We start from the raw sequence: 17,211 nt of genomic DNA, 5'->3' as shown, positions 1-17,211 counted from the left end.
CCCATTAAAAAAAGAAACAAATTATAGGTAATCTTATTGGCACATTTCCCAAAATTAAGATTCTGTTTTAATGAAGAGATTAAAAACTAAACAATATACACTCAAAAAATCATCATAACAGTATATTAACCAATCACGATCATTATAAAGAAGCCGCCCATATTTAGTAGTTAACTGATAACAATAATCAAGTGCTTTTAACAGTCTGTTGAGACATGTTAACTCTATATAAATAGATAAAATGTGCGAACACTTCTCATTGTGTCTTACACTATTAGAACAACTATTATTAAACAGCACCTTTTTGTTATATCTCCATATACCCAAACAAAAGAATAAGATGGTCTCCATCGCTTCTACGTTTAAAGCTTTGTGTTTGTCTTTCTTGTTCATTGCTGTTGCAAGTCGTCCGACTATCAGACCAAAGGTTTTCAACGTCCGACGCTATGGTTCTAGACCAGACGGAAAAACTGATAATGCCAATGTATGTACACAATAACTTTTCTAATCAATGTTAATAGTTATTTATTTAGTTTTGTTGATTCCCAATTTATATTGGCTTCCAAATACATTGAAATAAGCTCAACTCAATATCAAAATACATTTAAATAATCTAATAATATATGTTGAAAAAATATTTTGATATGATAGTATATATAAATCTTCTTGACTTTCTACATAACAATATATGGATTGGTATTATATTAACCAATTAAATTTAACTAAATCTTTTATCAACTTCTATGGATTTTTTTGTTTAATAATTAACCTATCTTATTCTTAACATATACAAAATTAGGCATTCACAAGTGTATGGAAACGTGCATGCACAAGGATAAGTGGAAGTAGTAAAATCTACGTACCGAAAGGAAAATTCTACCTCGGTGGTGTAGAGTTTGTAGGTCCATACAAAAATCCTATTGAATTTGTCATCGATGGAACTTTATTGGCTCCTGCAAACCCTAGGGACATTAAGCAGGACACATGGATCAACTTCCGGTACATCAACAATCTCTCTATCTCCGGTTCCGGTACACTTGACGGCCAAGGAAAATACTCTTGGCCACTCAATGACTGCCACAAAAACACCAATTGTCCTGAACTAGCTATGGTACCATTTCTTCTTACGCTTTTTTTTTTTATAATATATTTCTTCTTTGAGAAAATATGATTATATATTGTTTACAATGAAACTGTATTATACAATGGTAACAAGTACATTTTGATCATTTATTTTTGAACCATATATATTTTTTATACACAAATGAATTGAAGTATCTACTCTTTGTTTCTAGTGATATGATAAAATTTGAAATGTTTACAGACTATGGGATTTGCATTCGTGAACAACTCAAGAATCAAAGACATAACATCACTCAACAGCAAAATGGGACACTTTAACTTCTTCTCTGTCCATCGCTTCAACATTACCGGCGTCACTATAACAGCTCCCGGTGATAGCCCAAATACTGACGGTATCAAAATGGGTTCTTGTAGCAACATTCACATCTCAAACACAAACATCGGTACCGGAGATGATTGTATTGCCATTCTCTCTGGGACCACTAACCTTGATATCTCTAACGTCAAGTGTGGTCCTGGACATGGGATCAGTGTTGGAAGCTTAGGGAAGAACAAAGACGAGAAAGACGTAAAGCACTTAACGGTAAGAGACACAGTTTTCAACGGCACAAGCGATGGTATTCGGATCAAGACTTGGGAATCTTCGGCTTCAAAACTCGTAGTTTCTAACTTCATATACGAGAATATTCAGATGATTGACGTTGGAAAACCGATCAACATTGATCAGAAGTATTGCCCTCACCCACCTTGTGAACATGAAAAAAAGGTTAACATTATATGCATGAACAAGCTTGGTTATTTTTTTCTTCAATTACAATGAAATATAAAACAAAAGACAACTTGTGTTTCCTTGTTCAGGGTAAGTCTCACGTTCAGATCCAAGACATTAAGTTAAAAAACATATATGGAACGTCGAATAACATAGTGGCAGTGAATCTACAATGTAGCAAGAGCTTTCCGTGCAAGAATGTTGAACTAATTGATATTAACCTAAAGCATACTGGACTCGAGAAAGGTCATTCCACAGCGATGTGCGAGAATGTTGACGGTTCTGTACGTGGTAAGAATGGTTCCTCAACATTGTCTAGATTGACTCAATGGTCCATCGAAAAAATAACCTTTTGGGTTATACATGATATTTTTAGTTACATATTATTGCCTAATTTTTGTATATATTTTATGTTTTATGTTCTTGTTTATATGATATCATGATCACACATACAAATTCTTAATGAATAGTTCATTCTACAACAAAACAAATCTAAGAAAGAACGGTTAAATGTTTAACTTCCAATAATTTTACCATCATACTTAGTAACAATTACACTTTACTAGAATCAAACTAATAAGGAAAATCTCAATAAATATCTTTTAAGGTTTGTTCGGTTTATTGTAACTTTTATTAAATAATTTTAATTTAAATGTTTATATAATTCTAATAAACAATTGAAAAAGTATTATCTTTTTCTTCTCATACTTACTTATAAAAATATGTTTAATTAAAAACTATTTATAACTGTTTTTAATTTAAATGTGCTATTAGAAAATTTCCCTATATTTAAATTATTTATTGATGTCATAAGTTTTTGTGAATTAAAAATCAAAGCTCGAGCTTCCTCCATTACCCAAAATATTGGCAAATAGCATGACACAATAATGTATATCATGTGTTTAGGCAACGCAAAGTTCACAAAATGCCGTCGTACATCGCAAGGAGAATTTTACACCGGAAGGGCAACGACTTCCATCACCTACTTACTAAATCGCCAAGAAGGACCTTGACTGACAGATCAGAGAGACATCGAGATTGCCGAAAAAGATGAAGAAGAAGAATATAATTAAGAAACATTTTGATTGTTCACATAGAAACAATTTGAAATTTTTATTATCACCTTTGTATTTTCTTGTACTTTTCGTTTAGAGACCGCAATTTGTTTTTTATGATATTAAGAAAGTGAAAATTTTCATTAATTATTTAATCTAGTAAGTAATTATATATTCATTTTACTAGCATGTTGTGATTTATGAATAAAAAACATCAAGTAGAGTAATGGAGATATGCAATTTTAGGCATGCAAATGCGTGTAGCAATTTAATCGTTATATCTTATGAAAATTTTGAATAAATACAAGTTTACAAAATAATGTAAATACTAAAGTTTAGTATCCATCAAAATAAAAATAAAATCCACAAAGAAATCATTTCGAAAACATTTTGGTTTTATGCAATTTAAATTAAAACCCATTAAAAAAAGAAACAAATTATAGGTAATCTTATTGGCACATTTCCCAAAATTAAGATTCTGTTTTAATGAAGAGATTAAAAACTAAACAATATACACTCAAAAAATCATCATAACAGTATATTAACCAATCACGATCATTATAAAGAAGCCGCCCATATTTAGTAGTTAACTGATAACAATAATCAAGTGCTTTTAACAGTCTGTTGAGACATGTTAACTCTATATAAATAGATAAAATGTGCGAACACTTCTCATTGTGTCTTACACTATAAGAACAACTATTATTAAACAGCACCTTTTTGTTATATCTCCATAGACCCAAACAAAAGAATAAGATGGTCTCCATCGCTTCTACGTTTAAAGCTTTGTGTTTGTCTTTCTTGTTCATTGTTGTTGCAAGTCGTCCGACTATCAGACCAAAGGTTTTCAACGTCCGACGCTATGGTTCTAGACCAGACGGAAAAACTGATAATGCCAATGTATGTACACAATAACTTTTCTAATAAATGTTAATAGTTATTTATTTAGTTTTGTTGATTCCCAATTTATATTGGCTTCCAAATACATTGAAATAAGCTCAACTCAATATCAAAATACATTTAAATAATCTAATAATATATGTTGAAAAAACATTTTGATATGATAGTATATATAAATCTTCTTGACTTTCTACATAACAATATATGGATTGGTATTATATTAACCAATTAAATTTAACTAAATCTTTTATCAACTTCTATGGATTTTTTTGTTTAATAATTAACCTATCTTATTCTTAACATAAACAAAATTAGGCATTCACAAGTGTATGGAAACATGCATGCACAAGGATAAGTGGAAGTAGTAAAATCTACGTACCGAAAGGAACATTCTACCTCGGTGGTGTAGAGTTTGTGGGTCCATGCAAAAATCCTATTGAATTTGTCATCGATGGAACTTTATTGGCTCCTGCAAACCCTAGGGACATTAAGCAGGACACATGGATCAACTTCCGGTACATCAACAATCTCTCTATCTCCGGTTCCGGTACACTTGACGGCCAAGGAAAATACTCTTGGCCACTCAATGACTGCCACAAAAACACCAATTGTCCTAAACTAGCTATGGTACCATTTTTTCTTACGCTTTTCTTTTTATAATATATTTCTTCTTTGAGAAAATATGATTATATATTATTTACAATGAAACTGTATTATACAATGGTAACAAGTATATTTTGATCATTTATTTTTGAACCATATATATTTATTATACACAAATGAATTGAAGTATCTACTCTTTGTTTCTAGTGATATGATAAAATTTGAAATGTTTACAGACTATGGGATTTGCATTCGTGAACAACTCAAGAATCAAAGACATAACATCACTCAACAGCAAAATGGGACACTTTAACTTCTTCTCTGTCCATCGCTTCAACATTACCGGCGTCACTATAACAGCTCCCGGTGATAGCCCAAATACTGACGGTATCAAAATGGGTTCTTGTAGCAACATTCACATCTCAAACACAAACATCGGTACCGGAGATGATTGTATTGCCATTCTCTCTGGGACCACTAACCTTGATATCTCTAACGTCAAGTGTGGTCCTGGACATGGGATCAGTGTTGGAAGCTTAGGGAAGAACAAAGACGAGAAAGACGTAAAGCACTTAACGGTAAGAGACACAGTTTTCAACGGCACAAGCGATGGTATTCGGATCAAGACTTGGGAATCTTCGGCTTCAAAACTCGTAGTTTCTAACTTCATATACGAGAATATTCAGATGATTGACGTTGGAAAACCGATCAACATTGATCAGAAGTATTGCCCTCACCCACCTTGTGAACATGAAAAAAAGGTTAACATTATATGCATGAACAAGCTTGGTTATTTTTTTCTTCAATTACAATGAAATATAAAACAAAAGACAACTTGTGTTTCCTTGTTCAGGGTAAGTCTCACGTTCAGATCCAAGACATTAAGTTAAAAAACATATATGGAACGTCGAATAACATAGTGGCAGTGAATCTACAATGTAGCAAGAGCTTTCCGTGCAAGAATGTTGAACTAATTGATATTAACCTAAAGCATACTGGACTCGAGAAAGGTCATTCCACAGCGATGTGCGAGAATGTTGACGGTTCTGTACGTGGTAAGAATGGTTCCTCAACATTGTCTAGATTGACTCAATGGTCCATCGAAAAAATAACCTTTTGGGTTATACATGATATTTTTAGTTACATATTATTGCCTAATTTTTGTATATATTTTATGTTTTATGTTCTTGTTTATATGATATCATGATCACACATACAAATTCTTAATGAATAGTTCATTCTACAACAAAACAAATCTAAGAAAGAACGGTTAAATGTTTAACTTCCAATAATTTTACCATCATACTTAGTAACAATTACACTTTACTAGAATCAAACTAATAAGGAAAATCTCAATAAATATCTTTTAAGGTTTGTTCGGTTTATTGTAACTTTTATTAAATAATTTTAATTTAAATGTTTATATAATTCTAATAAACAATTGAAAAACTATTATCTTTTTCTTCTCATACTTACTTATAAAAATATGTTTAATTAAAAACTATTTATAAGTGTTTTTAATTTAAATGTGCTATTAGAAAATTTCCCTATATTTAAATTATTTATTGATGTCATAAGTTTTTGTGAATTAAAAATCAAAGCTCGAGCCTCCTCCATTACCCAAAATATTGGCAAATAGCATGACACAATAATGTATATCATGTGTTTAGGCAACGCAAAGTTCACAAAATGCCGTCGTACATCGCAAGGAGAATTTTACACCGGAAGGGCAACGACTTCCATCACCTACTTACTAAATCGCCAAGAAGGACCTTGACTGACAGATCAGAGAGACATCGAGATTGCCGAAAAAGATGAAGAAGAAGAATATAATTAAGAAACATTTTGATTGTTCACATAGAAACAATTTGAAATTTTTATTATCACCTTTGTATTTTCTTGTACTTTTCGTTTAGAGACCGCAATTTGTTTTTTATGATATTAAGAAAGTGAAAATTTTCATTAATTATTTAATCTAGTAAGTAATTATATATTCATTTTACTAGCATGTTGTGATTTATGAATAAAAAACATCAAGTAGAGTAATGGAGATATGCAATTTTAGGCATGCAAATGCGTGTAGCAATTTAATCGTTATATCTTATGAAAATTTTGAATAAATACAAGTTTACAAAATAATGTAAATACTAAAGTTTAGTATCCATCAAAATAAAAATAAAATCCACAAAGAAATCATTTCGAAAACATTTTGGTTTTATGCAATTTAAATTAAAACCCATTAAAAAAAGAAACAAATTATAGGTAATCTTATTGGCACATTTCCCAAAATTAAGATTCTGTTTTAATGAAGAGATTAAAAACTAAACAATATACACTCAAAAAATCATCATAACAGTATATTAACCAATCACGATCATTATAAAGAAGCCGCCCATATTTAGTAGTTAACTGATAACAATAATCAAGTGCTTTTAACAGTCTGTTGAGACATGTTAACTCTATATAAATAGATAAAATGTGCGAACACTTCTCATTGTGTCTTACACTATAAGAACAACTATTATTAAACAGCACCTTTTTGTTATATCTCCATATACCCAAACAAAAGAATAAGATGGTCTCCATCGCTTCTACGTTTAAAGCTTTGTGTTTGTCTTTCTTGTTCATTGCTGTTGCAAGTCGTCCGACTATCAGACCAAAGGTTTTCAACGTCCGACGCTATGGTTCTAGACCAGACGGAAAAACTGATAATGCCAATGTATGTACACAATAACTTTTCTAATCAATGTTAATAGTTATTTATTTAGTTTTGTTGATTCCCAATTTATATTGGCTTCCAAATACATTGAAATAAGCTCAACTCAATATCAAAATACATTTAAATAATCTAATAATATATGTTGAAAAAACATTTTGATATGATAGTATATATAAATCTTCTTGACTTTCTACATAACAATATATGGATTGGTATTATATTAACCAATTAAATTTAACTAAATCTTTTATCAACTTCTATGGATTTTTTTGTTTAATAATTAACCTATCTTATTCTTAACATATACAAAATTAGGCATTCACAAGTGTATGGAAACGTGCATGCACAAGGATAAGTGGAAGTAGTAAAATCTACGTACCGAAAGGAACATTCTATCTCGGTGGTGTAGAGTTTGTGGGTCCATGCAAAAATCCTATTGAATTTGTCATCGATGGAACTTTATTGGCTCCTGCAAACCCTAGGGACATTAAGCAGGACACATGGATCAACTTCCGGTACATCAACAATCTCTCTATCTCCGGTTCCGGTACACTTGACGGCCAAGGAAAATACTCTTGGCCACTCAATGACTGCCACAAAAACACTAATTGTCCTAAACTAGCTATGGTACCGTTTCTTCTTAAGCTTTTCTTTTTATAATATATTTCTTGTTTGAGAAAATATGATTATATATTGTTTACATTGAAACTGTATTATACAATGGTAACAAGTATATTTTGATCATTTATTTTTTAACCATATATATTTATTATATACAAATGAATTGAAGTATCTACTCTTTGTTTCTAGTGATATGATAAAATTTGAAATGTTTACAGACTATGGGATTTGCATTCGTGAACAACTCAAGAATCAAAGACATAACATCACTCAACAGCAAAATGGGACACTTTAACTTCTTCTCTGTCCATCGCTTCAACATTACCGGCGTCACTATAACAGCTCCCGGTGATAGCCCAAATACTGACGGTATCAAAATGGGTTCTTGTAGCAACATTCACATCTCAAACACAAACATCGGTACCGGAGATGATTGTATTGCCATTCTCTCTGGGACCACTAACCTTGATATCTCTAACATCAAGTGTGGTCCTGGACATGGGATCAGTGTTGGAAGCTTAGGGAAGAACAAAGACGAGAAAGACGTAAAGCACTTAACGGTAAGAGACACAGTTTTCAACGGCACAAGCGATGGTATTCGGATCAAGACTTGGGAATCTTCGGCTTCAAAAATCGTAGTTTCTAACTTCATATACGAGAATATTCAGATGATTGACGTTGGAAAACCGATCAACATTGATCAGAAGTATTGCCCTCACCCACCTTGTGAACATGAAAAAAAGGTTAACATTATATGCATGAACAAGCTTGGTTATTTTTTTCTTCAATCACAATGAAATATAAAACAAAAGACAACTTGTGTTTCCTTGTTCAGGGTGAGTCTCACGTTCAGATCCAAGACATTAAGTTAAAAAACATATATGGAACGTCGAATAACATAGTGGCAGTGAATCTACAATGTAGCAAGAGCTTTCCGTGCAAGAATGTTGAACTAATTGATATTAACCTAAAGCATACTGGACTCGAGAAAGGTCATTCCACAGCGATGTGCGAGAATGTTGACGGTTCTGTACGTAGTAAGATGGTTCCTCAACATTGTCTAGATTGACTCAATGGTCCATCGAAAAAATAACCTTTTGAGTTATACATGATATTTTTAGTTACATATTATTGCCTAATTTTTGTATATATTTTATGTTTTATGTTCTTGTTTATATGATATCATGATCACACATACAAATTCTTAATGAATAGTTCTTTCTACAACAAAACAAATCTACGACAGAACGGTTAAATTTTTAACTTCTGAATCCATTAGCTAACTAACAAACTAAATCAAGCTATCCCTAGACAATAGATTCAAAACCAGATCAATCCACTTTCATGACAATGATCCTCATAACTTTATCACTTCCTAATCTCAACTTTCATTGATGAAACATAATAAAGCAGGCTTTAAACACCAATCTATTAAAATCAATAAGCAGTCTAAACATCCAATGTCTTGGGCTAGAGTCTACAAATCTCTGAAATTAGTTGGTTCAGACATTTCATCAAACACTTATTAGGTGGAGAAAGTCTGAAATCAATTTTCAATTGATCAGAAAGAAAATAGCATTAAGAACTCCTAAAACAGAAGGGAATCATGCATATAAACACTTAGCTAGCTAAAGAACAGAGGAATCCACCTAAACCTAACCCATCCTCAAGAACTCTGAAGAAGACTACTCAAGATCAATGAAGAACATCATAGAACAAAATTCAGAAAAAATCATAAAACCCAGAAATCATTATAAACTTAGCAAATGATAGATCTCAATAAGATAAACAAGTTTGCAGAAGAAATGAAATTCAGATTCTCAACACAACAACCAGAAAATGCAAAAAAAATCTAAGAACCCTAATATCCAGCGAACAAATCAAAGATATTTTGGATAAAAATATAAGAGGTCTATTTATAGGCAATACTAGGATGCCCTAATTGGGAAAAAGACAAAATGGGAAAGTCGGCGTTGCACCACTCGGGTCTTGGTCGAGTAGAAAAGTCGAGTAGCCTCCTTTGGTCACATCACTCGGCTTTAGGCCGAGTACCTTCAATTGAGCAGCTTCCCTTCTTCCTCATGTGCACCACTCGAGCTCCTGCCGAGTAGATTGGCCGAGTATAGTTCTTCCTTCTCCCTTGTGTGCTCCACTCGATCTCCAGCCGATTAGATATCCCGAGTATACTCCATGTCCTTCCTTGGATTGCACAAACTCGAGCTAGTCCACTCCTTGTGATAGAAACGCCCAAATTGAATCCAAAAGTACCTGATTCACATGTAAAACACTCCAAATGCAAGTATGCTATGCAATGCAATGCAAAATGTGAAAAGGAAGGAAAATGAACTAAGAATGTATGAAAAGAGACATGAAACTAAGCTAAATGCATGAAAAACAAGGGCTGAAAATGGTTAAAACCTAGTGTTATTAACACCCCCAAACTTAGCTCTTTGCTTTTCCTCAAGCAACAAATAGAACTAGGCTAGGAGTGAGGTTCGAAGGTGGGGATTTAGAACCAAAATATGCATGTAAAATAAATGGTCTCAATGTCCATGTTGGTAGTTCTAGAGTGCTAGGTTGAATGATCTCTACTTAAAAACTTTAGCCATCTTCTTTACAACACGACCTAACCATTAACTTAGTCTATTCAAGCATTCAAATCAGCATACTCCCTTTAACATTCATTAAGCAAGAACCATGGATCATACTATACAATCCATATTAAACTCATTTGACTAAGGGTAAAGGGTCAAGAGACAAAAATGGTCCTTTAAAAGAATAAGCTTTAGTAACAAGGGATCTCTCAAGAATGATTAAGCTTTAGTAGAATGCTAAAGGTAAGTCCCAAATTATGCATACAAAGATAAGATCTCATCTACCCAAAGTATAATCAATGAAGATCTAATGGAAATCCCATCTCCCATCCCAATTAAGAACTTAACTCTACCCTTTGCATTCATGATCTTTTAAACTCTTTCTTAACCCATTCTTTTCTTTTTCTCTTAACTCTAGGAGAATCTTTTTTTTTTCTTCGATATTTCTAGCGGGTTTGGCTTTCTTCAGCACTAAGGTTCTGTTTTTAATCTCTTTTAAGCTTAAGGTTTTTACCCTTTTTCATTAGCTAACAATAACCCAATCTTTTTATTTAACAATCTCAAACCCTTTACTAGACTTTTTCTAACTTCTTTAGCTTACTTCTCCTAAAATCCTTTTCCCTTTTATTGTAAACAATGAAACCCAACCCTTTTTCTCATTTAAACTCTTCCCAACCCTTAGTATAAGTATCCACCTAGTCTTATCTAGTCCGGATAACGCGAACTAGAACTATATGAGATACTATCTTTGTCGTTACGAACCTAACACTTTCTACCAAGCTTAATCGAAATAAGACCTAACAAACACTCACAAGTGATATATGACTTGAAAGAAGGCTTAGGTTAGGGTGTGAGGAAACTGGTCTAAAGATGAGAGTCAGCTATTTGGAGTGGTGAAATGAATAAGAAGATCCAAATATTTTAAGGGTAACCATGGAAATGCAGGAAGAATTTGTACATAAAAAGTGGTATAGTATTTCTTGTATAAAGATCTTACATAAAAAGGGAAGAAGTAATCTTTTGTGTATTTATCAGAAAATAACAATGTTTAATATTACGATTTATGGTGAAAATGTAGAATCTCTAGCCCCCTTTTCTTGGAGTCTTCACCTCTCTTTTATGGTCTCTTTCCTTCTTCCAATGTGCCATTATTTGGCTATTAATTATAGAATTAATTCACAAAATAACTTCCACAATCAATTCATAAACTTGAATGACAAGTTTATTCCTTTGACCATAGTCATTAATCCATGAATTAAACTACAAATTAATGTCAAGATTTGACCACCTCCTTTGTGCAACATGGTTCTTCTTGGGCTTGAAAACTGATGGGCCTTCGAAATACTTAAGAGATCCAGTTTGCGGGATCCGGTATCAACATAAGCTCCCCAGTTCTTCGAGTAAGTTGACTTGGTCGGAGGACCAATTTTCTTGTTAAGGTGCCGGAGATGAATTTGGACTAAGTTCCTGCAAGCTGATCTCGAACTCGCCAAAATGTATGTCCAAATTGTTGCCGATACTTCATCCGGCTCATGTTCAACTCCTAAGTACAAAACAGAAACTCGCGAGCAAGGAACGACCATTGCTACTCCGAACCAAGACGAAATTACACCGAATGTTGATGAGGCTTTCGGCCCAACTTAACTCTTTCATGGCTATGACCATAATATTCGGGATTTGTCCCAATTTATTTTATAAACACGACTTTCCCGAGAGGGAATTTTCTATTTTCCCAAGGGGTTTTAACACTTATTGGTTGTTTGCTCGAGGGATCTTTTGAACATTTTTCCTTTGCGTTACCTTAGAGGCTTTGCAATGATACTTGCTTTAAGTATTTGTTTCGAAGTTCCCGGATTTGCAAAGTCCGTACTTTTCGAAAATTTGGGCCATGTGGCTAAGAGAAATTTGGGCCATGTGGCTAAGAGAGAAATAGGTTGATCAGACCCCCGAAGTCAATCTTCGAACTTTCTTTGATTGCGAGAACTGTGCTCGGCTTAAGAAGTATTAGGTTGATCGACTAAACTTGACCGTAAAGATCTTTGTTTTGCTAGTCGACCCCGTGTCCAAGAGGACTGAATTCATTTTATTGACTCGAACTCGTCAGTTTAATCATGGAGTTTTAGTATGAGAATTAAACTCGAGTTATGCATGGGAGCTGACTTCGAGTTTAGTTGTTGCAAAGTGAACTCGACTATCGCATGGGAGCTATAAGCTTGAGTTTACAAAGTGTATTCTGCTTATAGAATACGAAGGCAGGTTATTGAGCCGCAATCTAGAGAGAAAACTGAAGATCTTCTTCCGAGCTTGTACTCAAAGATTTCGTCACAAATGGTTGTTGATGGGAAGTGATATTTAAATTTGTGAAGAGCGAATTCAACACTTAGATTTCACCGAAATGATTTTATTTTTCCAAGAGTTGGAACTTGGAAAAATCTTCTCGAGATAGTTTTGTGAAGAGTGAACTCAACACTTATAGTCCACCAAAATAATCTTATTTTTCCAAGAATTGGAACTTGGAAAAATCTTCTCGGGGTGAGATCTAGTTTCGTGAAGAGCGAATTGAACACTTAGACTCCGCCGAAATGAACCAATTTTCCCAAGAGTTTGAACTATGATTGGATGAAACATAGATAAGGTTGCAGCTTCCAAGTTGAAGTGACTACATCAAGAGCAAGTTTCTCCATTATTGTGTAACTTAATTCCGGACTGGTTGATGACTTGCCCAAGTAACGAATCGGCTTTCACTCTCCTCGGTCTTCACAAATTATTACTCCACTAACGGCATGATTTGAAAATGAGATGTATAAGTATAATTTTTCATCGGCTTCCGGCTTCAGAGAATTAGAGACGACATTTAAGTATGTCTTTAGTTGACCGAAAGCATCTTTCATCCAACTAAACTCCTTGTTCCCTTTTAGTATTTGATAGAAAGAAAGGCATTTATCCGTTGATTGAGATGTTAACCGGTTCAACGCGGTAATCGTACCAAAGAGTCTTCAGACATCTTTGATGTTCCTCGGGGCTGGCATGTTCGAAAAGAGCGTTAATCTGTCTTGGGTTTGCTTTGGTTTCTCTCTTTGTTACTAAGTAACCGAGGAATTCTCCGGATGGGACTCAGAATGTCTCCTTGGTAAGATTTAACTTCTTCTAAAACTTGTTCAAGATATTGAAGCATTCTCCCAAGTCTTAAATGTGACCGCTCTCTTTTGACGACTTCACGAGCATGTCTACATAGACCTCCATCATTTTCCGAGGTGATTCTTGATCATCTTGTTCGCAAATGGTTGGTATGTCACACCTACATTTTTAGTTCAATCGATATGATCGTAAAATAGTATATACCTCGGTTGGTGGTGAACGATGTATTTTTCTTAATCGTGAGGATTCATCATTATTTGGTTGTAACTAGATGCTACTCCTTTCCGAACTCTTCGCTCATGATCTTTTTCATCGATGGCCACTTCGATTATGACGTCATCCACTACTTGCCTGCTTGATAATTCTAGAATCACTTCTTGATTCGATAAATCCACGGTGCTCCAACTATGTCAGTCTAGCTACTTTCCACTCTCTCCAAGCATACTCAAGAATAGTAGATCGACCAAACTTCCAACATCAATCACAATCCTTGAAACTCCGACGTCAGCCACGTCTAAGGTGAGGACAAAAATCAACGTCATGAGGTTCTGCGAGGTGACGAATTTCTTCTTCCTTAAACATTATGATTGCTCTAGCGTGTTCGAGTTTGTCGCTTGTGCTCGCCTTTAATAGAACATTCTCTTTAACTTTTTGATTGTATAGTGATCGAATCTCTACAAAACTTAGACTCGTTCATGACAATTTTAATCTTCTTCTTAGAACCAAAAGCAACTCCGGGATTAGACGTTTTAGGTATTTTCTAAGCTAGTGATGAATTTTCAGCTTCCGCCTTTTCTTCGTGGTAAGTTTTCACGAACTCTCGGATGTCGAGGTTTTGCGAGGTCACCAATTGTCCGTAGCTCAGCAAGATGCTTCTTCAAATCGGTACCATCTTTTGTAGTATGATCATTTACTCTATGGATGATGTCGTATGCCTTCTTAACGCAACTCCATGTTGTAAGAGATGGTTGTTTAAATCTTCTTTTTCCTAGAGATGGTCTCTCCACATAATTGTTAAACGGGTTTAATCCAAGTAGTTTGATCTCTTTGTTGCCCTTTAACTTCGGTTTCCTGGAAGGGACAATAACAATTGGCATAGTGAGCTTACTTTTCTTTGTGAAGTGAAGCTAATCTTCTTGTCTTCCACTTCCATCTAATTGTTTGCTCGGAATAAACTTCTCGTCTTCCACTTCTGGATGGAATCTCATGAAGAGTGAACATAACGATTAAATTCCACCAGAACAAACACATTTTTCCAAGAGTTAGAACTTGGCATAATCTCCTCAGGGTGGAATCTAATCTCGTGACAACCAAACTCAACACTAAGATTCCAAGGAAATAAATACATTTCTCCAAGAGTTAGAACTTGGACAAATCTCTTCGGGATGGAATCTAATTTTGTGAGGAGGAAACAAAAAACTTAGATTCCATCAAAATGAACTCATTTTCCCAAGAGTTAGAGCTTGAAAAAATCTCTATCGGATGGAATCTAATTTCCTGAAGAGCGAACTAAGCACTTAGATTCCACCAAATCGAATTCGCATCTCCATGAAGGTAAACAGTATTAGAAGACCGTCGTAAAGCATCAAAGTTGTCTCTTCAAACTTGAATCGCTTCTTGTTGATAAATGTGGAATGTTGACTCCTTGAATTTCGGGTGATGATATAAATAAGGACTCCAAATTTGTAGCAACGATTCGTTAATCACGTCAAGTGATAATGCTATAAAATTCTCCTATACTTTGGAGAAGAATCGCTTTATTTGCTTGTAGATAATGACTTCAGTTGTCTTCATCCCATAGATGTTATGGACCACCTCCGAAGCGGCTTGACGTTGCTTTGTATTATTTGGAAGACGGCCCCACCGTTTTGGTCTTAGATATGTATGCTTCTCGTCATAACAATTTTGCGTAACTTAAGATGGAGACTTTTCACGTTAAGGAGTAAACGTGTACACCATAGTTGAACTTATTTTCGATGCTTCATACATGATCCAAATGTTTTTGAGCAAATATGATCTTGTCATGTCAAGGTTGTAATTGTTGAAGGTCATCCGCTAATGATTTCCGAAGAAATTCCATGAAAACTTCTCTGTATCATTGTGCCATGGCTTGATCGATTGAGTTGACCTTAGTAGACTCAGCCTTGCTTCTACCGAAACTTGTGCTCCTTTTTTGAAGGTGACAAGGTTGTTGTTGCGCCACCACGAGCTGTAGTCTTGTTGAGGTCCAGGACTTCTTTGTTAAGGTTGTGTAGCCAATGGGACATCTCGGACAATCATAGGACGTTTTTTTCTCTTTTTTTTTTCTTGCTTCCGAAAAAATGAATCGCCACCGCATTACCTGGAATTTGAGTCCATGAAGAGTTAAATCGATACGTAAATTCCACCAGAATGAGCACATTCTTCCGATGGTCGGACATCAAAAGTATCTTTAAGGGATGAAATCTAGTCTTGTGAAGAGCGAACTCAACACTTAGAATTCACCAAAATGAAATACATTTTTCTGAGAGGTGGAACTTGTAAAACTCCTTGAGGGATGAAATCTTGTCTTGTGAAGAGCGAGCTCAAAACTTAATTTCACCAAAATGAATATATTTCCAAGAGGTGGAACTTGGAAATCAATGAGGAATGAAATCTAGTCTTGTGAAGAGCGAACTCAACACTTAGATTTCACCAAAATGAATATATTTTTCCAAGCGGTGGAACTCGGAAAAATTCTTGAGACATGAAATCTAGTCTTGTGAAGAGCGAACTCATCACTAAGATTTCACCGAAATGAATATATTTTTCCAAGAGGTGAAACTTGGAAAACTCCTTGAGGAATGAAATCTAGTCTTGTGAAGAGCGAACTCATCACTTAGATTTCACCGAAATGAATATATTTTTCCAAGAGGTGGAACTCGGAAAAATCCTTGAGGGATGAATCTAGTCTTGTGAAGAGCGAACTTATCACTTAGATTTCACCGAAATGAATATATTTTTCCAAGAGGTGGAACTTGGAAAAATCCTTGAGGGATGAAATCTAGTTTTGTGAAGAGCGAACTCAACACTTAGATTTCACGAAATGAATATATTTTTCCAAGAGGTGGAACTCGGAAAAATCCTTGAGGGATGAAATCTAGTCTTGTGAAGAGCGAACTCATCACTTAGATTTCACCGAAATGAATATATTTTTCCAAGAGGTGGAACTCGGAAAAATCTTTGAGGGATGAAATCTAGTCTTATGAAGAGATAACTCATCACTTAGATTTCACCGAAATGAATATATTTTTCCAAGAGGTGGAACTTGGAAACATCCTTGAGGGATGAAATCTAGTCTTGTGAACAGCAAACTCATCACTTAGATTTCACCGAAATTAATATATTTTTCCAAGAGGTGGAACTCGGAAAAATCCTTGAGGGATGAAATCTAGTCTTGTGAAGAGATAACTCATCACTTAGATTTCACCGAAATGAATATATTTTTCCAAGAGGTGGAACTTGGAAACATCCTTGAGGGAGGAAATCTAGTCTTGTGAAGATCGAACTCAACACTTAGATTTCACCGGAACGAATATAGTTTTCCAAGAGGTGGAATCCAAAAAATTCTTGAGGGGTGAAATCTAGTTTTGTGAAAAGCGAACTCATCACTTAGATTTCACCAAAATGAAGCGACTGCAAGTACATAACAAGAACTTCCACGCAGATTTATTAACAGATGCAAGCTTGGTTTCGCTGGAAAGATAAGTC

The 17,211-nt window shown here is 34.5% G+C and overlaps 3 protein-coding genes and 1 pseudogene across 4 annotated transcripts; 3 read left to right on the top strand and 1 right to left on the bottom strand.

Annotated features, from left to right (window-relative positions):
• Nucleotides 1-340: 340 nt before the first annotated feature.
• AT1G43100 (Pectin lyase-like superfamily protein) lies at nt 341-2,295 on the top strand (the record flags this gene model as incomplete). The annotated part of the gene is made up of 4 exons (NM_103465.1): nt 341-484; nt 800-1,111; nt 1,325-1,849; nt 1,942-2,295. 4 exons carry the CDS (start codon nt 341-343, stop codon nt 2,293-2,295), a joined length of 1,335 nt encoding a protein of 444 aa, NP_175005.1.
• Nucleotides 2,296-3,663: 1,368 nt separating this feature from the next.
• AT1G43090 (Pectin lyase-like superfamily protein) lies at nt 3,664-5,617 on the top strand (the record flags this gene model as incomplete). Its single annotated transcript, NM_103464.1, has 4 exons — nt 3,664-3,807; nt 4,123-4,434; nt 4,647-5,171; nt 5,264-5,617. 4 exons carry the CDS (start codon nt 3,664-3,666, stop codon nt 5,615-5,617), a joined length of 1,335 nt encoding a protein of 444 aa, NP_175004.1.
• A 1,368-nt stretch (nt 5,618-6,985) lies between these two features.
• AT1G43080 (Pectin lyase-like superfamily protein) lies at nt 6,986-8,819 on the top strand (the record flags this gene model as incomplete). Its single annotated transcript, NM_103463.1, has 4 exons — nt 6,986-7,129; nt 7,445-7,756; nt 7,969-8,493; nt 8,586-8,819. The coding sequence occupies 4 exons, from the start codon at nt 6,986-6,988 to the stop codon at nt 8,817-8,819; spliced, it is 1,215 nt and encodes a 404-aa protein (NP_175003.1).
• A 4,245-nt stretch (nt 8,820-13,064) lies between these two features.
• AT1G43070 lies at nt 13,065-14,123 on the bottom strand (annotated as a pseudogene; the record flags this gene model as incomplete). Its single annotated transcript has 1 exon — nt 13,065-14,123.
• Nucleotides 14,124-17,211: the final 3,088 nt, after the last annotated feature.

This window comes from Arabidopsis thaliana, assembly GCF_000001735.4.
Source record: "Arabidopsis thaliana chromosome 1 sequence".
Lineage (NCBI taxonomy): Eukaryota > Viridiplantae > Streptophyta > Magnoliopsida > Brassicales > Brassicaceae > Arabidopsis > Arabidopsis thaliana.
The sequence above is the reverse complement of the archived record's forward strand: the minus strand, read 5'-3'. Positions and strand labels throughout refer to the sequence as shown.